The 23,566-nt window shown below is 41.2% G+C and overlaps 1 protein-coding gene across 1 annotated transcript; it reads left to right on the forward strand.

Moving 5' to 3' along the window:
• The first annotated feature begins 1,914 nt into the window (after positions 1 to 1,914).
• Positions 1,915 to 21,392, forward strand: LOC120034996 (hydroperoxide isomerase ALOXE3-like). The gene is made up of 14 exons (XM_038981728.1): positions 1,915 to 2,086; positions 2,293 to 2,496; positions 3,069 to 3,150; positions 3,598 to 3,720; positions 9,880 to 9,983; positions 10,086 to 10,255; positions 10,425 to 10,568; positions 14,559 to 14,762; positions 14,998 to 15,084; positions 19,584 to 19,753; positions 20,029 to 20,150; positions 20,476 to 20,576; positions 20,718 to 20,888; positions 21,025 to 21,392. The coding sequence occupies exons 1-14, from the start codon at positions 1,933 to 1,935 to the stop codon at positions 21,202 to 21,204; spliced, it is 2,016 nt and encodes a 671-aa protein (XP_038837656.1). The 5' UTR covers positions 1,915 to 1,932; the 3' UTR covers positions 21,205 to 21,392.
• Positions 21,393 to 23,566: the final 2,174 nt, after the last annotated feature.

Consider the following 23,566-nt stretch of genomic DNA (forward strand, 5'->3'; position numbering starts at 1 on the left):
GCATTGTTGGTTAAGGGCTTGTAAGCATTTCACTGTAAGGTCTACACCTGTTTGGTGCATGTAACAAATACAATTTGATTTTAATGATGGGGGCCACTGTTCTTGGGGACCCTCAAAGCTGGAGAAATGTGTTGGTACCCTTCCCCAGATCTGTTCCTTGTCACAATCCTGTCTCGGAGCTGTACGGACAACTATTTTGACCTCATGGCTTGGTTTTTGCTCTGACACGCACTGCCTTATGTGGGACCTTATATAGATGTGTGTGTGCCTTTCCAAATCATGTCCAATTAATTGAATTTACCACAGATGGACTCCAATCAAGTTGTAGAAACATCTCAAGGATGATCATTGGAAAAAGGGTAAACCTGAGCTCAATTTCAAGTCTCATAGCAAATACTTATATAAATAAGGTATTTCTGTTTTTTGTTTTTTTAATACTTGCAAAAATGTCTAAACCTGTTTTCGCTTTGTCGTTATGGGGTATTGTGTGTAGATTGAGGATTTTTTATTTAAACCATTTTAGAATAAGGCTGTAACATAACAACATGTGGAAAAAGTGGAGGGGTCTGAATACTTTCCGAATCCACTGTCATTGACTTTATTTTTATGGAACTGTAACCTTTAGTTCCAGTTTCAGCAGATGTGTGAATCAGGTTTAGAAAATGTTCTCCCCTCGGTGCATTCTAATTTCTACAGAACTGGTTGTGAGTCAGCTGTAGCAACTCTCATAGGCCCATGAATATATAGAGTTTAGAAGCCAGTGATGTTTATCCAGAGCACACTTGATCTGATACTACGCACGCAGGTAAGGAAAGCTTGATACTTTGTCAATTGAATTCTGCTGCACTCTCTGTGGATTTGAATGTGGTAGTTCCTTATGAACAGGACACAGGAGGCTGCTTGACACTACTTTTCTTTTTTGAGTTCAACCTTGGATGTAGAATAATTACATTGTAATTTACGTTTTAATTTTAAACGTGTTGTATGGTCGGTACATGAAGCAACATTTTCATCTTGTAAAAGACTACCAATATTATGGGCCGTTCCAACAAATGAAATGAAAAATAATGCACCTAATTTTAACATTCCAAAGAGTACATGTTCAACTTAATAAACACATTTAAATAACAAAATGACTACAGTTAAGTGTCTAAGTAACAGGGTTGACAATTTCATCTTAAATTAGCCATAAATCCATCCCCTCATGACAGAAGGAATCGAAGCTTGTTTTGTGCAACAGAGCAGGGCAATTGAATAACAAGCTCACCTGCTTTCACACTATGATTTGACTAATAGATGTTCAATGTTTCTTTTTAAAATGTATATTTAATTGTGGGTTAAACTCTTCCTAGAAGTCAGGGTACGCAGAGGGAAATGTCAAAATGCTGAACTTTGTTGGTTAAGTGGGTTAAACTCTTCCTAGATGTCAGGGTACGCAGAGGGAAATGTCAAAATGCTGAACTTTGTTGGTTAAGTGGGTTAAACTCTTCCTAGAAGTCAGGGTACGCAGAGGGAAATGTCAAAATGCTGAACTTTGTTGGTTAAGTGGGTTAAACTCTTCCTAGAAGTCAGGGTACGCAGAGGGAAATGTCAAAATGCTGAACTTTGTTGGTTAAGTGGGTTAAAATCTTCCTAGAAGTCAGGGTACGCAGAGGGAAATGTCAAAATGCTGAACTTTGGCACTTTAGAAAGTCTTTATTAATTTTTAAAGGTGGTCTATAATTAAAGGGCACTTATAACAGGCTTTTAAAATGCAACATTGGTGCACAATTTCTACTTAAGATATCAAAGGGACTATTTGTGGAACGACCCATTTATTGTGGCAAACATTTAGTTGCAGTTGATCATCTTGAGTTGGCTCAAATTGTAACGCAGTATGTCTAATATGTTGTTTTGCTGTGTGTGTAGAATTATTTGTCTTGTAGAATCATCATGGTGAAGTACACAGTGAAAGTGTTTACTGGAGAAATGCTGCTTGCCGGCACACTGAACAGTGTCTACGTCAAACTGGTCGGCACAAAGGGAGAGAGTGAACGCATGTACATCCCTAAAACCGCCAGCCAAGGATCTGTAAGTAAAAAAATAAGTATGTTGTATTATACCACCATCCATCTGAGTGTGGGAGTCTAATAAAGTATTAAACCACCTGTACTGTAAAAATGGCCAAATTAAAGCTACATTCTGGTATTCAAAAAACAACTACACAAACAGGCTCAACTTAGAGTCTAAGCTGATAGGATGTGTGTTTGCAGGATCATTATAACATTTAATCTATTTCTCTGTAGGTGATAGAATACACCGTGCTCAATCACTTCTCCTTGGGCAATCTGGAGTTTGTGGTACTGGATACAGAGCCATACTGCCTGCTCGGCTACATCAAAAATGACTGGTTCTGCTCTAAAGTTGTGGTGACCACACCAGAAGGAGACACGGCCAACTTCCCCTGTTACCGCTGGATCTCAGGCTATGTGCCGCTGATGATCAGAGAGGGCACTGGTCAGTATGTTGGTATACAGTATAGATAATTGTGTAGGTTTAGTTTTGGGTAGAACTGCTGTGCCTATGACACACAGCTATAGGTCAGCTAGCTGAATGTCATTTGTAGTAAAATCATATTTTATTTGTCATGTGCCGAATACAACCGGTGTAGACCTTACCGTAAAATGCCTACAAGCCCTTAAACAACAATGTCGATTTAAAGAAAATGAAGTAATTATTTGCTAAATTAACTAGACTAAGTAACACAATAACGAGGCTATATACAAGAGATACCGGTACCGAGTCAATGTACAGGTTAGTTGAGGTAATTGAGGTACTACGTACATGAAGGGCAGGTGTAAAGATAACAGATAATAGCCAGAGAATAGCAGCAGCATATGTGAATGTATTAATATGAATAAAGAGGGGTTCATTGAAAAAGTCAGGGAAGTCATAGTTTATTTTGAAGTGTGTGTGAAATGGGCCATATTTATGGAATAATGGTCGATATACACAGTGGATTTCTTGAGATGTTGACCAATACATAAAAACATGAAAATGATCAACATTTCTATTCTTTTGTATACAAGGTAAGCTAATATTCAATGAGACCTGCCCAGAAGCCATAGAGGAGAGAAAGAAGGAGCTGCAGAGTCGCTGTGAGGTGTACCGGTGAGCTTTGTGGAAACATTACTAATTTGTAAAAATACACTAACAACTTTAAACAACATCCAAATAAAAACATAACTCTTACACACAGATACATTGATGTGCGATCGTAATAAAAGTGCCAGGTGGCCTAGCGGATCCCTGAGCTGACTAGTTGAAAAATCTGTTGATATGCCCTTGAGCAAGGCACTTAACCCTAATTGCTCTGGATAAGTGTCTGCTTAACGACATCATTTTTATATAAGCCCCCTCCCTTGAATGTTTTAGGCCTGGCTTCAAATACTATTGGAAATCTTTCAAATACTTTGAGCATTTAGTTTAGCCTGCCTGGAGTAGCAGGTGGGCGGGGTTTGCACTTAAAATAATCAACCCAGGTCTGGTATGGCTGTGTGTAATAGTGAATGACAGGCTGTGTATCCCGTCTTGATTTACCGTGTCTATTCCCTTCAGCTGGAGTAAATATGCAGAGGGTCTACCCCAAATAATGAAAGTTGCCAGCGCTTCTGATCTCCCTGCTGAGGTCCGCTTCTCTTTCACCAAGGACTTGGAGATCAAGTTCACAGCAGCCAAAGTGTAAGTTAGAGCACTGGTTCTCAACCTTTTTTTCTTACTGTACCCCAATCACATTTAGCTCTGTGTGGAGTACACCTGAAGTACCCCCTTCGTGTGAATTTCACCTTTAGGCCTATTTTCTTATGGGTCTTCCCAAGTACAGGCCAAGAACCCCCAGGGGTACTGTCGTGGAAATTCTAATCAATAATGAGGAGAGACAAGGTCAATCACCAATCAGGATATTACTTTATTCAAAACGTATTAATACAGGAGCAGGTCACACCACACACAAGTGAACAATGTGAGTGCTCTGCAGTAATGAGGCTGGTCAATGACTCACCCGTAGGTGATTCGTCGAGAGTCCAATGAGCAGAGGAATCATGGTTCTTATATTTGACACAAAAAATCATAAGCCACCTTGGGTTCATCTTGTGGTTATCCCCCAACCTGGCTTAGTCCTCCAGATGCAAGGATGATTAGACACAATGAGGGTTTGGTTCCACTCCTCCAGGCTCCCAATCTGGGTTACACCCACCACATCTTGTCTATGGAATGCAGGCTGAAATCAGTTGTCAGCTCAAGCTATCTCTCGTGACCATACACCCAGACTAGCTGCAGGGAGCTGGAGTGGAGACCATACACCCAGACTAGCTGCAGGGAGCTGGAGTGGAGACCATACACCCAGACTAGCTGCAGGGAGCTGGAGTGGAGACCATACACCCAGACTAGCTGCAGGGAGCTGGAGTGGAGACCATACACCCAGACTAGCTGCAGGGAGCTGGAGTGGAGACCATACACCCAGACTAGCTGCAGGGAGCTGGAGTGGAGACCATACACCCAGACTAGCTGCAGGGAGCTGGAGTGGAGACCATACACCCAGACTAGCTGCAGGGAGCTGGAGTGGAGACCATACACCCAGACTAGCTGCAGGGAGCTGGAGTGGAGACCATACACCCAGACTAGCTGCAGGGAGCTGGAGTGGAGACCATACACCCAGACTAGCTGCAGGGAGCTAGAGTGGAGACCATACACCCAGACTAGCTGCAGGGAGCTGGAGTGGAGACCATACACCCAGACTAGCTGCAGGGAGCTGGAGTGGAGACCATACACCCAGACTAGCTGCAGGGAGCTGGAGTGGAGACCATACACCCAGACTAGCTGCAGGGAGCTGGAGTGGAGACCATACACCCAGACTAGCTGCAGGGAGCTGGAGTGGAGACCATACACCCAGACTAGCTGCAGGGAGCTGGAGTGGAGACCATACACCCAGACTAGCTGCAGGGAGCTGGAGTGGAGACCATAAAAACACTACATTAGTAGAACAGAAAATGTATTTTACTATTTGTTAAGTGTATAATTAAACTATTAATATAAAACAAATCTACTAAATACCTAATTTCTCTCACATACCCCCTCTCAAGAAACTCAGTTTCTTCTAGAAAAATGTAAGGGTACAAGCATTACATAATTATTGTTAAACATACATTTAAACAAACAAAGTACATATAAATTCCTGAGTTTAACCTTATCAATCTGGAACAGAAAATTAAACAAATAATTTTTGATCACAAGTTTCATTACTGCAAATAGGACCGTCATCACGCTGGCACCATGCACAATGGTAGGGGTCAGCATGATGGAAATAGCCATTTTCATCCTTATAGCACCATCTGTAGAAACAGAAATTAGCATATTTTGTTGGACAAATCCAGGTAGTGATTCCCGGTTTCAGTAAAATGTCTTCCTTTATGTGCTTAATGAACATGACCCAGGACAAGCATCATGATACCACTATTTACAAGGTAACACCTATGGACTCTATGTACCATTAGCATAAACCTGCTATAGTTCCTGAGTATTATCATTATCATCAAATGTAATTTCAGTAACGGATTAGGATCAGATTCACTCTCAGGATCAGAGTTCACCCTCTCCATTCCCAAGGGCATGGTGAAAACGATGTCAACATCTGTAGTACACAACTTCTTTACACATGTCACAATCAGCATAACAATCATAACATAAAACATTCATTGCTTCACTCATAGAATTATTAACATACTCAAATCAATTACTAATTTTAAAAAATCATTCAGTTTCCCTTAACTTCTAGCGACTCAGAAACCCGGATCCGGGAGCACCCCCCACCCCCCCCCCCACACTGATTAGCATCGCTAGCATAGCGTCACAATTAAATAGTAGCATCTACATATCATTAAATCACAAGTCCAAGACACCAAATGAAAGATACAGATCTTGTGAATAAAGCCACCATTTCAGATTTTTAAAATGTTTTACAGGGAAGACAAAATATGTAAATCTATTAGCTAACCACGTTAGCAAAAGACACCACTTTTCTAACTCCATCAGTTTCTTACTCCATCAGGTGCTATCACCAATTCGACCAAATAAAGATAAAATAGCCACTAACCAAGAAAAAACTTCATCAGATGATAGTCTGATAACATATTTATTGTATAGCATAGGTTTTGTTAGAAAAATGTGCATATTTCAGGTATAAATCATAGTTTGCCATTGCAGCCACCATCACAAATCTCCCCAAAGCGACTAGAATTACTACAGAGAGCAACGTGTATTACCAATTTACTCATCATAAAACATTTCTTAAAAATACACAGCTCACAGCAATGGAAAGACACAGATCTTGTGAATTCAGACAATATTTCAGATTTTCTAAGTGTTTTACAGCGAAAACACAATAAATCGTTATATTAGCATACCACATATGCAAACGTTACCCGAGCATTGATTCAAGCCAAAGAGAGCGATATCGTTATCATCGCCAAAATATATTAATTTTTTCACTAACCTTCTCAGAATTCTTCCGATGACACTCCTGTAACATCATATTACAACATACATATAGAGTTTGTTCGAAAATGTGCATATTTAGCCACAAAAATCGTGGTTATACAATGAGAATAGTAGCAAAACTGGTCTGAAAATGTCGGGCGCCATCTTTGAGAGTGATCTAGCCTAATCGATAACTAATCATAAACTTGACTAAAAAATACAGGGTTGACAGGAATCGAAAGACAAATTAGTTCTTAATGCAATCGCTGAATTACATTTCTAAAATTATCCTTACTGTGCAATACCGGGTCCGCCAAAGCGAAGCTACACAAAACAAAATGGCGATATATGCGTTTAACATTTTTCAACAGAACAGCGATTTATCATCATAAATAGTTCTTACTATGAGCTGTTCTTCCATCAGAATCTTGGGCAATGTATCCTTTCTCGGGTCTAATCGTCTTTTGGTCGAAAGATGTCCTCTTGTCCCGTCGAAATGGCCACTAACGTTCGACCGGTACTGGAAACGTGCCCAGCGCTTCAAAGTGCGTCACAAAGAAATGCCTCAAAATCGCACTAAACGGATATAAATTGCTATAAAACGGTTTAAATTAACTACCTTATGATGTTTTTAACACCTATAACGAGTAAAAACATGACCGGCGATATATAAGTGGCTAAACCAAAGCTTGGAAGGAGGCCAGTCCCGACGTCCATCGTGCGTCAGGCGCAGGAAGAAAAGAAAGCTACTTCCGCCTTGTGCTCTTTTATACAGGCCCTGATTGCGCAATCGACTCCATTCAAATTGTCACCTCTTACTGACATCTAGAGGAAGGCGTGGGCAGTGTTTGTATCCTCATAGCATTTACAGGGACATTAAAACTGACCTGGGACCAGAGGCCAAGATTTCTGAAATCTCACTCCCTGTCAGGAAAAGTGCTGTAGAATGAGTTCTGTTCCACTCAGAGACATAATTCAAACGGCTATAGAAACTAGAGAGTGTTTTCTATCCAATAATAACAATAATATGCATATTGTACGAGCAAGAATTGAGTACTAGGCAGTTTAATTTGGCAACGTCAAAAAAAAAAAAATGCTAACAGCACCCCCTATTGACAAAAAGTCCCTTAACATACTGTAGTGGACTTCCATCAGTCCTGGAAAAAAGAATCCTACTCAAAACACGTCAGATAACACAATGTTCCATTTAGTGGAATAGACACCTTCTAAAGTAAACAATCGCAGAGCCGCTTTCTGGTTATCTTATCATTTTAACCTGATGCATTAATTTAGTCAATATAAAACCTGTTGTAACAAATCTAGGACCTCCATAAGTCTGGTTCATCCTTGGGAGCAATTTCCAAACGCCTGAAGGTACCACGTTCATCTGTACAAATAATAGTACACAAGTATAAACACCATGGGACCAGGCAGCCGTCATACCGCTCAGGAAGGAGACACGTTCTGTCTCCTAGAGATGAACATACTTTGGTGCAAAAAGTGCAAATCAATCCCAAAACAACAGCAAAGGACATTGTGAAGATGCTGGAGGAAACAGGTACAAAAGTATCTATATACACTATAAAACGAGTCCTATATCGACATAACCTGAAAGGCCGCTCAGCAAGGAAGAAGCCACTGCTCCAAAACCGCCATGAAAAGGCAGACTACGGTTTGCAACTGCACATCGTACTTTTTGGAGAAATGTCCTCTGGTCTGATGAAACAAATATAGAACTCTTTTGCCATAATGACCATTGTTATGTTTGAAGGAAAAAGGGGGAGGCTTGCAAGCCGAAGAACACCATCCCAACCGTGAAGCAGGGGGGTGGCAGTATTATGTTGTGGAGGTGCTTTGCTGTAGGAGGGACAGGTGCACTTCACAAAATAGATGGCTTCATGAGGGAGGAAAATGATGTGGATATATTGAAGCAACATCTCAAGACATCAGTCAGGAAGTTAAAGCTTGGTCGTAAATAGGTCTTCCAAATGGACAATGACCCCAAGCATACTTTCAAAGTTGTGCAAAATGGCTTAAGGACAACAAAGTCAAGGTATTGGAGTGGCCATCACAAAGCCCTGACCTCAATCCCATAGAAAATGTGTGGGCAGAACTGAAAAAGCATGTGCGAGCAAGGAGGTTTTACAAACCTGACTCAGTTACACCAGCTCTATCAGGAGGAATGGGCCAAATTCACCCAACATATTGTGGGAAGCTTGTGGAAGGCTACCCGAAACGTTTGACCCAAGTTAAACAATTTAAAGGCAATGCTACCAAATACAAATTGAGTGTATGCAAACTTCTGACCCACTGGGAATATGATGAAAGAAGTAAAAGCTGAAATAAATCATTCTCTCTACTATTATTCTTAAAATAAAGTGGTGATCCTAACTGACCTAAGACAGTGAATTTTTATTAGGATTGAATGTCAGGAATTGTGAAAAACTGAGTTTAAATGTATTTGGCTAAGGTGTATGGTAACTTCCGACTAAACAATGAACCATAATCACAACTCATGACATTCCCACCCTGCGTGAATCTGTAGGTAGCTAACTAACCAGGTTCAACGTTAGCTAGCTAACATTAGGCTATTACTAGCCAAGCAAATGTCTCTTTCTGTCAAAATGAATAACGTGTAATATCTGAAAGTGTAGCTAGCTGGACTATCTTACCCGTGTACATCATTCATGGTTGGATGCGTCTCCTGTCAGATGCCATGGTTGCCCTTAGAGACAGGTGTTTTCTCCTTAGCTTTCATAATCGAATTCCACTGATTTCACAACTCAGTCCTCCAGAAAGTGGAGAGCAACACTTATGCAGTTTTAATACACAATACATAAAAAAGCAGCATTAGACAGGATTACCTAGATATACTGACCAGCTCAAATAGACAGAATTGTGCTATATGGCAGACCAATCAAAACTCATCTCTCGGCATGTCCAGCCAACATTATCTAAGCCAATCATGGCCAACGGGAAGGTTTGCTGGCTTTTTCTTTGGCTAAACCAACTAGGTTCGTAATTTAACAATTTATTTGTATTTACAGTTGGCATACAAGTTTGTTATTAAGACACATAAGTGAGTGCATGCATTTTCAATATTGTTAGACCCCAGCAGGAATCAAACCCACTATCATTGTAGCCATGCTCTACCAACTGAGCCACACAGGACCACATAGGAACACATTTAACCTAAAGAGCAGACATTTTCTTCAAATTGCGATTGACACATTCAATATATGTGGCCTGTGCATGAATCAACCACCCAAGGGGGACATTCTGGTGTTAAAACCATTGTCTAACCAAATGCACCATCCAACGAAGTCTTTCCCATGTTGAAGTTAATATCCTTCTCTGTCCCGGCAGATTAACTAATCTGAACCTAGCAGGACTGTCCACCAACAAGGAGCAATGGAAAAGCCTAGATGAACTCAGTCACGTCTTCAATAGCCGCAAGACTGATGTTTATGGTAAGGTCTGGTCAGTGGTGTCTGTCTTGAATAAGTCATGGATTCAAATGGTTTACTGGAACCATTAGCATCTCATTATTTCATTATTTTGTTATCCATTAGACTATGTCGAAAAGAACTGGAAGGAGGATGAGTTTTTTGGGTACCAGCTTCTGAACGGCATCAACCCCATGATGATCCATCGCTGCTCCAAGCTTCCAGAGAACTTCCCCGTCACAGAAGACATGGTGAAGGCTTCCCTTTTTGGAAAAAGCCTTGAAGCGGAAATTCTGGTTTGTCAAAATAGTCTGTCTGCTGTCACTCATCATTCTGTTATTGCTCTAGTGGTTTCTTCCTCAGTAAGTATATTACATTGTGTCAGTAGCCTACACATTTCTTTGGTATGATGTTGACGTAGAAGTCATCTGCCTTCCTAACTCATTCATTTCCTAACCTAAACAGAAAGGCAACGTCTTCCTGGTTGACTACAAGCGCCTGCATGGAGTGACTGCAAACGTGATCAACGGGAAACAGCACTTCTTGGTTGCTCCTCTCTGCTTGCTCTACATGACTCCAGAAGATAAGCTCATGCCCATCGCAATCCAGGTACATCTTACATGAGAGTGAAATGTAGAGTTCTGAACTCCACATTGAAGAAGCTTAATAGAACATTTGCCACTGGGAGTGCTCTTGAGCTAAAAGGGGTCCCCTAAATGAAAATAAATATTGCCCAGAAATTACCTAATTGACCACAAAGCAAGAACCATGAGCAAAATCATATACTGTTAGCCTAAGGTTTTTGTTGTATCATGAGTTAAGAATTGTATTACTGTTATATCATATGACCTTATGTGCCATACAGATAACACTCAAGCCAAAGGTAACAATTAAACTTAGTACCAGTTAAAAGTTTGGACACACAACTCATTCAAGGGTATTTTCTATATTTGTATTTTATTTTTTATTTTATTTCACCTTTATTTAACCAGGTAGGCCAATTGAGAACAAGTTCTCATTTACAACTGCGACCTGGCCAAGATAAAGCAAAGCAGTGCGACAAAAACAACAACACAGAGTTACACATAAGCAAACATACAGTCAATAATGCAATAAAACAATCTATGTACAGTGTGTGCAAATGTAGAATAGTAGGGAGGTAAGGCAATAAATAGGCCATAGGGGAGAAATAATTACAATTTAGCATTAACACGAGTGATAGATGTGCAGATGATGATGTGCAAGTAGAGATCCTGGGGTGCAAGAGGATAAGTAACAATATGGGGATGAGGTAGTTGGGTGTGCTATTTACAGATTGGCTCTGTACAGGTACAGTGATTGGTAAGCTGCTCTGACAGCTGATTCTTAAAGTTAGAGAGGGGGATATAAGACTCCAGCTTCAGTGATTTTTGCAATTCATTCCAGTCATTGACAGCAGAGAACTGGAAGGAAAGGCGGCCAAAGTAAGTGTTGGGTTTGGGGGTGACCAGTGAAATATACCTGCTGGAGCATGTGCTATGGGTGGGTGTTGCTATGGTGACCAGTGAGCTGAGATAAGGTGGGGCTTTACCTAGAAAATACTTATAGATGACCTGGAGCCAGTGGGTTTGGCGTGAGTATGTAGTGAGGGCCAGCCAACAAGAGCATACAGGTCGCAGTGGTGGGTAGTATATGGGGCTTTGGTGACAAAACAGATGGCACTGTGATAGACTGCATCCACATTTTTTGAGTAGAGTGTTGGAGACTATTTTGTAAATGACATCGCTAAAGACAAGGATCGGTAGGATGGTCAGTTTTACGAGGGTATGTTTGGCAGCATGAGTGAAGGAGGCTATGTTGCAAAATAGGAAGCCGATTCTAGATTTCATTTTGGATTGGAGACGCTTAATGTCTGGAAGGAGAGTTTACAGTCTAACCAGACACCTAGGTATTTGTAGTTGTCCACATATTCTAAGTCAGAACCGTCCAGAGTAGTGATGTGGTTGGAGAGCATGCACTTAGTTTTACTAGCATTTAAAAGCAGTTGGAGGCCTTAGAAGGAGTGTTGTATGGCATTGAAGCTCGTTTGGATGTTTGTTAGCACAATGTCCAAAGAAGGGCCAGATGTATACAGAATGGTGTCGTCTGCGTAGAGGTGGATCAGAGAATCCCTAGCAGCAAGAGCGACATCATTGATATAGAGAAAAGAGTCGGCCTGAGAATTGAACCATGTGGCACCCATGTGGAGACTGCTAGAGGTTCGGACAACAGGCCCTCCGATTTGACACACTGAACTCTATCTGAGAAGTAGTTGGTGAACCAGGCGAGGCAGTCATTTGAGAAGCCAAGGCAAGAAGCCAATTATTGAGTCTGCCGATAAGAATGCGGTGATTGACGGAGTCGAAAGCCTTGGCCAGGTCGATGAAGACTGCTGAGCAGTACTGTCTTTTATTGATGGCGGTTCTGATATCGTTTAGGAACTTGCTGAGGTGCACCCATGTCCAGCTCGGAAACCAGAGTGCATAGTGGATAAGGTACAGTATAACTCTTGGCTGACAGAAAATAGAATGAATTAGCTACTAGCAATTACTATTTATCATTAAACCAAGGCCTCATACCTTTTAAAGGGTTAATAAATTGTGTTATGATAAACTGTAAGGTCTGCTCTTAGGAGTGTGTGTTAACAACTGTTTTGAGTGTTGTGCCCTTCAGACACTATCAGAAGGCGGAAACCGCCTACGTTCATACTCCTCCTGTCTGGGACCCACCTTGGCTATCTGAGGTTCTGAGAATACGACGGGTTTTCTGAGAACACAAGGCTGCCGCAGGCATGATTAAAACAGCCACCTGTCAGAAGATGCTTAGACTCGTTCATCTTGTTATGACCCTATACTTGTGCTGAAAGGTCCATTTTCGGTCAAACCCACTTCTGAGCTTTTAATTGCTGACAAGATGGTTTCTGCTGTCAGAGGAAGGTTAGATTTATTAAAATGTTGTTGCCAGGGAAAGTCACGCAAGGGGGACTGGGGAGGCTATAAGAGTTACAGGATGTCTTAGACACTTTGCAGAACCTGGGGACAGCAATCATATACTGTACTCAGTACCAACTTCTGCTTACAATTGTATTACGAAAGGAGAATATTAGTACTTAAACAAAGAGTCTGTGTTTCCTTTCCATTACTAATATGTGTCTAATAATTATATAGACCTGATCATCTGTTGAAGAAATTGACCAACACTTGCTTTGCCTTCCTTGTTGTTTTCCTTACAAATAATAACTTTGGACATGAGTGCGTTCATATCAAAGTATGTTCCTTATTTTCTGTATATCGTGTTGTCGTTTCTACTGTAGGCGCATACAGTATGTATGTATAGAGCATAATGTATTTACAGTTTTATTCACATGTTTTCAAGTTCTTGTGACAAATAATGCATTCCCGATTATTGCATCTATTGTAATGGACACCTATGATGTGTACTGATGATAATGAGCTAAGCTATTTGCCAGCTATGTGTGGCGCCATGTTTGTTGACATTATACAATGCATTCTGGTGTCACGTAATCTGTCAGACCAAAGATGTTATAATGAGGTGAAGGAATGGTTCACTCATCTTTCGGATAAACTTCCGGAAGTGAATGAAAGGAAGTGGATGATCGTAGACGACACACCCCCTTCAATATGCATACTATAAACAGACCAAACTCATCTAGTCTCCTCTTATTATCTTTGGTTGATGCAAAAAAAATAAACATTCCGGCGTGCACAAACTACCTATCTTTGGACTACTTTTGATTCTAGAAAGTGTTTTACTCAATTATTTTGATCAATGGTGAGCTCGCCTGTGATGTGATTAACCCCTTCACGAGCGCCAGCAAGAAAAAAGACTGCGCAAATATATGCATACTTGATCTGCGCAAACATGAGTGAAGTGTGGTGGGCTCTCCTCAAAGAGAGAAGTTTAAATTGCTCAGTAAAGCCTCAAACATAAATTGTCTGCAATGCTGAAATCGGCAACTTCTATGTGAATTAATGAGGGGGAGGAACACACCTCAATTCAAACTGTTAGAAAATACAACTTGTTAGAAAATAATTTGAAATTGACAAGGTGAAACACAGCCTATAGATAATTAGCGGGCAGCACGCGTTAACTGTCCTGTTGCGTAATAATCACATTTTGGAACAGTGAGTGCACACGTGCATAAAACAACTCACACTGTGGCGAGCGTTAGAGATATTTGGAACTCACATGTGAAAAGGTTAACAAGGCAAACCGGTTAATTGAAATGCATTCCAGGTGACTACCTCATGAAGCTGGTTGAGAGAATGCCAAGAGTGTGCAAAACTGTCAAGGCAAAGGGTGGCTACTTTGAAAAATATATTTTGACTTGTTGAACACTTTTTTTTGGTTACTACATGATTCCATATATGTTATTTCATAGTTTTGATGTCTTCACTACTACTCTACAATATAGAAAATAGTACAAATAAAGAAAAACACGAATGAGTAGGTGTGTCAACTTTGACTGGTACTGTATGTCTTAAAATGTAATTATAGTAATATACACGTTCTCAATTATTGAAGCAAGCTATGATTTGTGTTTTGTATTTCCTTTCACAGCTGAAGCAGGATCCTGGAGAAGACAACCCCATCTTCCTTCCTACTGACTCTAAGTATGACTGGCTCCTGGCCAAGATCTTTGTGAGGAACGCTGACTTCGCTGAACATGAGCTGAACTTTCACCTACTGAGGACTCACCTGCTGGCTGAGGTGTTTGCCATGTCGACACTGCGTAACCTACCAATGGTCCATCCCCTCTACAAGGTACCTACCTGGTGCTCTGTTTGCAGACAGTTTGTTTTCAACTGTTATTAAAAGAAATCTGTTATTATCCAATCAACTGAATGTGTTTAACATGATAATTCAAGAGAAACCTGAATTTGAAAAAATTCAATAGAAAATGCATGTATTTAAAAAAAAAGTTGCAGTAGGTGGTAGTACAAAACATAGCTTCTTTAGATGTGAATTTCATGTACGATCGTTCCATCTTTCTCCATAGCTCCTGATCTCTCACTTCCGCTACACTCTGCAGATCAACACTCTGGCTAGACAGGCCCTCATATCAGAGAATGGGGTGATCACAAAGGTACTGCCTATTCCATTCTTATAATGTTGTGTTCTATAAAACGCTAATACTTATGGAATGTCACAATGCTAGTGGAAACTGATTGTATCAGTTATCACAGGGGTCTCCTACAGGTCGATTGCGACATACCAGTAGCTCGCCAAACAATTCTCATTCATTTTTAATGTTTTCCATCTGAAAACAAACCTCACAAGTCTTAGACACCATCTAATCAATGCAGCATTATCCCACCCCTGGTTCGCCACTATTGGCTTAAAACGCGAAACCTCACACTATCTGCCAATTCATTTCTAGCAATATTGCTCCCGTCTGTTTGTGTGATGCGTGCGTTTGTCTATCACTCTGTCCGTGTGTAGTCAGTTGATGTGATAACCGTATTGTGGGTTGACAGAAATACTTTCCCGAAAACCATCTTTTCAATTTTAGGACCCCTTTAGGTTAAATAAAATATTGAATTTAGCCTTTACTGTAGCCCATAGAAACACATTGATACTGTAAATCATAATGAATACGATTTTGAAGTGTCTGTCCTATATCTAGGATCTATAAGAAAGCTCAAAATATACACCACCGTTCAAATGTTTGGGGTTACTTAGAAATGTCCTTGTTTTTGAAAGAAAAGCTATTTTTTTTTTGTCCATTAAAATAACATCAAATTGATCAGAAATACATTGTTAATGTTGTAAATGACTATTGTAGATGGAAACGGATGATTTTTTATGGAATATTTACGTAGGCGTACAGAGTCCCATTATCAGCAACCATCACTCCTGTGTTCCAATGGCACGTTGTGTTAGCTAATCCAAGTTTATCATTTTAAAAGGCTAATTGATCCTTAGTGAACCCTTTTGCAATTATGTTAGCACAGCTGAAAACTTTAGTCTCCAGTGTCAACGACCTCATCCCCAGTCCTGACATCTCCTTGCAGTACAACACAGTTAACAATGCATCACTCTCATCAAACTTGCTTGCCGTGGAGCCTGGCTTGCCAAGGCCGACATCCATCTCCGCCTTGAAGGTGCTGCCCCTCTATCCCGAAACCTGCCATCTCTATGGAGTCTGTCGGGAGGGGCGGTACTACATCTGTCCTCCTGACTTTTGGATGCCAGAGCAGCCCTCGAATGTTCGACACCTTAGCCAAGGCCCTGTTTTGGATTTTGCTGAACATCAACAGACTTCCATTTATGTTCTGATGCTCGCCCTTCCATCAGGATAGGGGGTTTCTACAGTGGTTGTTGGTTGGCTGCCGCATGGCCTGCCAAACTTGCTTCCTCTCCTGCAGCCCCCTCCTCCGCCCTTTTCTAGTCTTAACTAATTGTAAGTGCTTCTCTCTGGGGGAATGACTGGTAGAAGGGCAATACTCAACCATTCCGACAACTTTCCATGGTACACATTAACAAGGACCGATCTAACTACCTCCCTATCAGGCGTTTCCTAAGATGTCTAACCTGGCTATCCATCACCCATCAGTTCCTTCTCAGAGCTGCACATTGTCATGATGTGGCCCTCTTTGGATATAGCAAGCACCAACTCTCTCTCTCTCACCACGTCTCTCTTCCCCCTACAACCAGGCTCTGTTAACTCAGGTCGTAAATTCCTGGAGGAGACTCTCTCCCTCATGCAGTATAGAGAGAGAAAGGTTCACAGTAGAACAAAGGAACTTATTCTACATCACAGAACTGAACAATGTCCATGTTTTGGAGAATGTGTAAACGGTTGTTGAAGAATCCAGCTATGACTGGTCCATTTTGTGTAATGTTTGTGACCTCATGAGAGACAATACAGCCTCATTACCATAACTCTGTTTATAAAAGAGTCTCCATTATGAGTTTTGCATCTACTTATTGTATGTAATGAATGAGTAAAGATGAAACTATTTGTGAAATTATGTAATGTGATTTTAAACTGTTTAATGAAAGAGAATCCAATTCCCTTTAAAGTTAAAGTGAGTCATTGGCCCGCCCCATGAGCACATACATTGATTTGGCATCATGGGACATCCCTTTTCTGCTGTTCCGAATATAAACCTCACCTGGAGAAGCCCACTTCAGACCAAGCATACCTCGATTACCGAGAGGGCTAAGGGTTGAGTAGAGACCATGCGTACCTCGATCACAGACGGAGCTAAGGTTGCTGAATTCTTAACCATACCACGTGGTTAAACGAAGCAAATCTTCGGTACCAATTTGTAGTCTGCAGCTAGGAATTAAGGACCTGGAATGCGAACACCGACACCCGCCGAAACAACTATTCTATATGAACATTTCTGAATGGGACTCTGAAGTATCCATTCTAACCACAAAAGACTCCAGGGACGCAAAGAGAAGTTCAGATGAACTTTTCAACAGAAAGACTGACGATTCCAACAGAGATTACGACGACACACTGAGCGTAAATATATATATTGATTGCAATTATTCCCGAATGAGTGAGCGTTCGTGTGCAAAGGATTAGCATTTCAATGAATATATTTATCAACTGTGTAGTGTCTTTTGTCTTTCGCGCCCTTCTCAGTCCCTTTGTCTACCAAGCCGCCATACCGGTTTAGCCCACTCGGGCACATCCCCTATCATTTCCTTGTAACCATATCTACTGTTTGTTTGTTTGTTATGTATTTCTGTGATTATTTAGTTAGTTAGTAAATAAATGATTAAGACAATTGATGTATGGATGATTCATAGTGAAGGCTGGGTTCGTGCAGATAACCAACAATTTACGACGTTTGGAATGAGACTAACGTGAGGTAAAGAATAATTCATTAATTAGAAGACTAATTGATCAGATATTCAAATATCTGAAAAGTTATATTAGGAAAATTATAATCTTAATTATAAATTTGTAATCTGAAGATTTTCCTTGGTGCCCCGACTTCCTAGTTAATTACATTTACATGATTAGTTTAATCACGTAATAATAATTACAGAGAATTGATTTGATAAAATAACAGTCTTCACTTTAATGATGTCAGAGACACGACAACATGCTCCTGGTCAATGTAACTAAATCGCTGATTCTCTGTCCCGCCTCCAATTTCAGTTTTTTAGGTGCTTGGCCCTGTATGCAGAACCCCTACCAACCCCAGTCCCTCCAACCTTCCCGTAAAACATCCACTCCTTTGCCTCATCTCTCAGCCATGCCATCCTATCAGCTGTTGCACCAAGTACACTGTCCTCTTACTGGACAGCCAGGAGATGTTTCCAAACCATCTATTACCTGTCTTTAGCATTCAACTTGGTCACCATGTCTGCCTTTTGTCATCCCTCTCCACATCCCAGCATGTCAGATGTCACCATCCTCAACAAAGATTTCACCATCAAACATAGCAAAACCAATCAGTTTGGCAGAACCACACCAATCTATCTGTTCCGACTACCATCAGCCCTTACGAACCACTCACCTACTTCCTGCAGCTCAGACAATCTCAACATGCCTCTCCATCCGATCCACTATTCATCTCAGATTCTGATCCCATCGCCAATTGTTACATTCCCATCTGAGACAAATACTATCCCTGTCCGGCTATCCTGCTGATCAATTCTCCAGACACTCCTTCCGCATCGGAGCCACTTCCATGGCATCTAAGAAAACACTGTACAGCTCCTCTCAAGCCTATCATTCCTACATCTGTTCTGACAACAACAATAAAAGACAACCCACAACATGCTCACTCATCTCTCAGAACCTGCATTAACTCTGGCACAGTCCTCCAGTTTATGCCTCATTTCATGGACACCGTCAATCTCATGCACCGTATCGTACCCAACCAGCCAAAAGGCAATTGGCTCCCCAGCTGAGCCTGGTTCCTCAAGGTTTTCTTCCTTGAAGGGAATTTTTTACTTGCCACCGTCGCTTCTGCTTGCTCTCCTGGGGTATGTTGGCTCACTCATGGGCATCTTGTTCGTATGTCTGTACTACTTCAAATATATCGCCAACCATTCAGCACCTGCAGTCCAGAACAGCGCACTTCCTCTCCAGGGTCCATCTAACTTGGAGTTCTCTTATTGGGGATTTGTCTTCCCCACAGCAGCCTAGCCTGACTGTCTACCTGAGACGCAAAGCCAAACCCTACAGTCAACCCTTCATCTGCTGCCCTTAGCTTCCTCCGATCCATTCTCATTTCCCTCCTTAATCCTCATTCTCTCATCCAATTCATCAATAAATATTCAAAACAAATTTTCATGTCTGTTCCTTAAAGTTGTGAAATGGAAGTTGTATGGTAGATTTGAATATCTGATTGACTGACACTAGATTAGCACTACTCTCACTAAAGTTGAGGCAGAATTTTTCTAACATGTATTTTTTTTTTTAGGTATGCTGTAGAGTGCCCGGGTGCCCGTAAAAATCGAAATTCTGGGCTGCGATGTAATGTTCTCCCCTGAGTTTACTTTATCTGCGATTTCAGAAATGCTCATCGGGAGTCCACGGGCACTGCAAATTTTTTTGCTCTATCTGCCCTTAAGTTAAAAAATTGTGAACTATCCCTTTAACCCATCTTGAAGAATGCTGGTGTAGGAGGTTCAGGGATGATGGAGTTTCTGAAGAAAGCAGTGGCCTCATTGACCTACAGCTCCCTCTGTATGCCGGAGGACATCACTACACGCGGTCTGGAGTCAATCCCCAACTTCCTCTACAGGGATGACGGACTCAGGTTGTGGGACATCGTCCACAGGTAATGTTTGTACAGGCCTATAGATTTTCATGGTGCAAAAAAGCCCAGATCTGCACAAAGAAATTCTGTAAACCTTATAAAGCAGCATGATTTGTGTATTAAGGATTGTATATTCCTGCAACTACATTTTGCATTGCCCAGTTTACTAAACTCTACTATACCCCCCCATGCTGCCAGATTATATTGACTTTTATAGTGTCTTTTGCACATACTGTGTCTGTGCTCTTTTGCCGTGTTGTCATCGTGTTTTGGCTAATGCCTGATATTTTGTATAGGTTTGTTCAGAAAATGATTGGTCACTACTACACCTGTGACTCAGACATCCAGAAGGACTCTGAACTGCAGAACTGGATCAAGGAGATCTTCTTCTATGGGTTCCTGGCAGAAACCAGCACAGGTTACACTTTTCTCATTTAAATGACACAATCTGTATCACAAATGGCAACAGCTCTCTGGTCAAAGGTAATGCACTATATAGGGAAAAGGGTGGAATTTGACAGACTACACTTTTAAAATTTGTGATGCTGTTGCATCACTGCAACTCAAAAGTATAATATTAAATCACAATGGTTCTCTACAGATCTGGTTTGTTGATTAAATTATTTCTGATATCAAACATGTCCATTCCCTTAGGCTTCTCGTTCCCTAACTATATTCTGGATCATTTGCAAAATGTGTCAATTCGGTGTCTGATTGTGGCATACTGTATCTTCTCTGTGCAGGAATCCCTCAGTCTTTCAGTTTGGTGACAGAGCTAGTCAAGTTTATCACCATGGTGATCTTCACAGTGTCTGTCCAACATGCTGCAGTCAATAGTGGACAGGTAATGAACTTTGAAACATGTCAAAAACCTGTGTGCTGTATCCTCGGCTGTTAATCAAAATGTGATGTTAGTATTAGTGTTTCTGGTGTATTATATTGGAAAAGCTAAGTGGTTTGATATATTTCGCCATTGTCATTCCAGTTTGATTTTGGCGGCTGGATGCCCAACTCCCCCATCGCTCTGCAACGTCCACCTCCCACCACTAAGGGGCAGTGTACTGAGAGCACCATGCTGAAGACCTTCCCTGACATCAATACCACCGACCATGGTATGGTCACAGCGTACCTTCTGAGCAAGCAGCCCACTGACTTTGTGAGTATATGAGAGAAACTATATTTTGACATTTGTAATGAAATCTTAAATCACAATCAAATTGTTTCCTTAGTAGTCATAATTAGTATATCAGTGGTTGTGAAATTTCAAATTTCATCAACTTTTGCCTACTTAGGTCGCTCTTGGAAATGGCTATCAGGATCACTTCAGCGAGAAGGCCCCTCTGCAACTGATTCACAAATTTCAAGATGAGCTGAAGAAATACAACGTTGAAATCCAACACAGGAATGTCTCTTTGCCCTTGCCGTACACCTACCTGAGTCCCAACAATGTGGAGAACAGTGTGGCCCTGTAATGAGTCAGGGCTGTATTTATTAGGCCCCAAATGGAAGGAAAAACACTGATACAGGGAGACTACCTTGTTTTCCGTTGAAACATGTTTTAAAGCATTTATCTTATGGTACGACCTAGGAAGTTTACTCAACTGCGGTTCAGCCCACTTTTTCTTATTTTTAATAGCACCATAGCCACATAACCAGAGCTGGCCATGCAGTCAAGATGAGAAGTTAAATGTTTCTACTTCTGTTTTGTATGCCACTAGATGATCCCTTTTAACGAAGTATTTTAGTTGGGTTCTTGTATAACTGAAATGTTTGTGCCTTGGCTCCCTTCCTGTTAACGGTTAATTGCAAAACCTAATCTTGCATGCTAAACAGAAAGCTACTGTAGCTGCTCCCCGTGGCCTTCCATTTTCCAGCTAACGAGCAGGAGGTGGGGTGTATGGTTCCCATAGAGAGAGGTGACCTTAAGGAGAACTTCTTTCAGCTACCTGCCTCCCTCTAAAAGGGGAGTGTTGAGAGTAAACTACCAAATGGACAACACCTACAGACGTCACTTCCCATAGTGCCTTGCTGCTGAGAGCAAGCTGCAAGTGACGTTCCTGATTTATTAGCAGTGTAGCTTAAATTGAACCCACTCAATAAATGTGTGGTAGCCAGAAGGACACTACTGTCCATACAGCTAAGATAGAGATTATCTTTTTGTTCCTCTGCTTTGTAACTCTATTTGCTGGCTGATCAAGAGCTTTTTGATTTCATGCAATAAGTCTTAGTTAATCTTCATCCTTGTCTCTTTCAGTGTTCATGGTCCATGTGGCGCAAGCAGTTTTGTTCAACTGGTTGACTCTTACATACCGGAGCCTTATACTGAGTAGCAAACAAGGATAGAATGCTAAAGATGGTGAAACGTGTATATATCCACCAGACTGTAGTGGTTAATACCTTTCAGTAGTCAGTCAATCTTCATGTTACACTGATTCAGCTATGGAAATAACCTGCAATGTGATGGCTTATCCTCCCATGAACAGGGTTATGGCTTAGGATATTGAATAGGGGACCATTCTTTAACCAAACTTTACTAGGCGATACTTGATTCTCAGCTTGGAAGGCACCAGTGTCTTCTACATTTCCATGGTCAAGATCGGTGGGTGTCCACCCCATAGGTACGGTCCACCCAAATGTGATGCATGTCATGAGCGCGACTCCGAAATCAAGTGTCGCTTTGAACGACACCCACCTGTCTCGATCAATGAGAGGAGATCAGATCTCGAACAGATGGCGGCATATACACTGAACAAAAATATAAACAACATTTAAAGTGTTCATCCCATGTTTCATGAGCTGAAACAAAAGATCCCAGAAATTGTCTGTATGAACAAAACATTTTCTCAAATTTTGTGCAAACATTTGTTTACATTCCTGTTGTGAGAATTTCTACTTTGCCAAAATAATCCATCCACCTGACGATGTGACATATCAAGAAGCTGATTAAACAGCATGATCATTACACAGGTGCACCTTGTGCTGGGGACAATCAAATGCCACTCTAAAATGTGCAGTTTTGTCACAATGGCACAGATGTCTTAAGTTTTGATGGAGCGCGCAATTGGCATGCTGACTGCATCAATGACCAGAGTTGTTGCTAGAGAATAATTTAATGTTCATTTCTCTTCCATAAGCCGCCTTCAACAGTTTTTGAGAATTTGTCAGTACGTCCAACCGGCCTCACAACCGTACACCATGTGTATGGCATTGTGTGGGCAAGTGGTTTGCTGATGTCAACATTGTGAACAGAGTGCCCCATGGTGGGGTTCTGGTATGGGCAGGCATAAGCTATGGACAACGAACACAATGGAAATTTGAATGCACAGAGATACCGTGGCGAGATCCTGAGGCCCATTGTCGTCATTCATCTGCTGCCATCACCTCATGTTTCCGCATGATAATGCAAGGATCTGTACACAATTCCTGAAAGCTGAAAATGGCCCAGTTCTTCCATGGCCTGCATACTCACCAGACATGTCACCCACTGAGCATGTTTGGGATGCTCTGGATCAACGTTTATAACAGCGTGTTCCAGTTCCCGCCAATATCCAGCAACTTTGCACACCCATTGAAGGTGAGTGGGACAATATTCCACAGGCCACAATCAACAGCCTGATCAACTCTATGCAAAGGTGTCGCTGGATGAGGCAAATGGTGGTCACACCAGATACTGACTGTTTTTTAAATTTAATTTTTATCCACTCCCCTACCATTTTCTAAAGGTAACTTTGACTAGAAGATGCATATATCTATTCCCAGTCAAGTGAAATCCATAGATTAGGGCCTAGTAGATTTATTTAAATTGACCGTTTTCCGTATATATGAACTGTAAGT

The sequence above is a fragment of the Salvelinus namaycush genome, chromosome 42, assembly GCF_016432855.1.
Source record: "Salvelinus namaycush isolate Seneca chromosome 42, SaNama_1.0, whole genome shotgun sequence".
Lineage (NCBI taxonomy): Eukaryota > Metazoa > Chordata > Actinopteri > Salmoniformes > Salmonidae > Salvelinus > Salvelinus namaycush.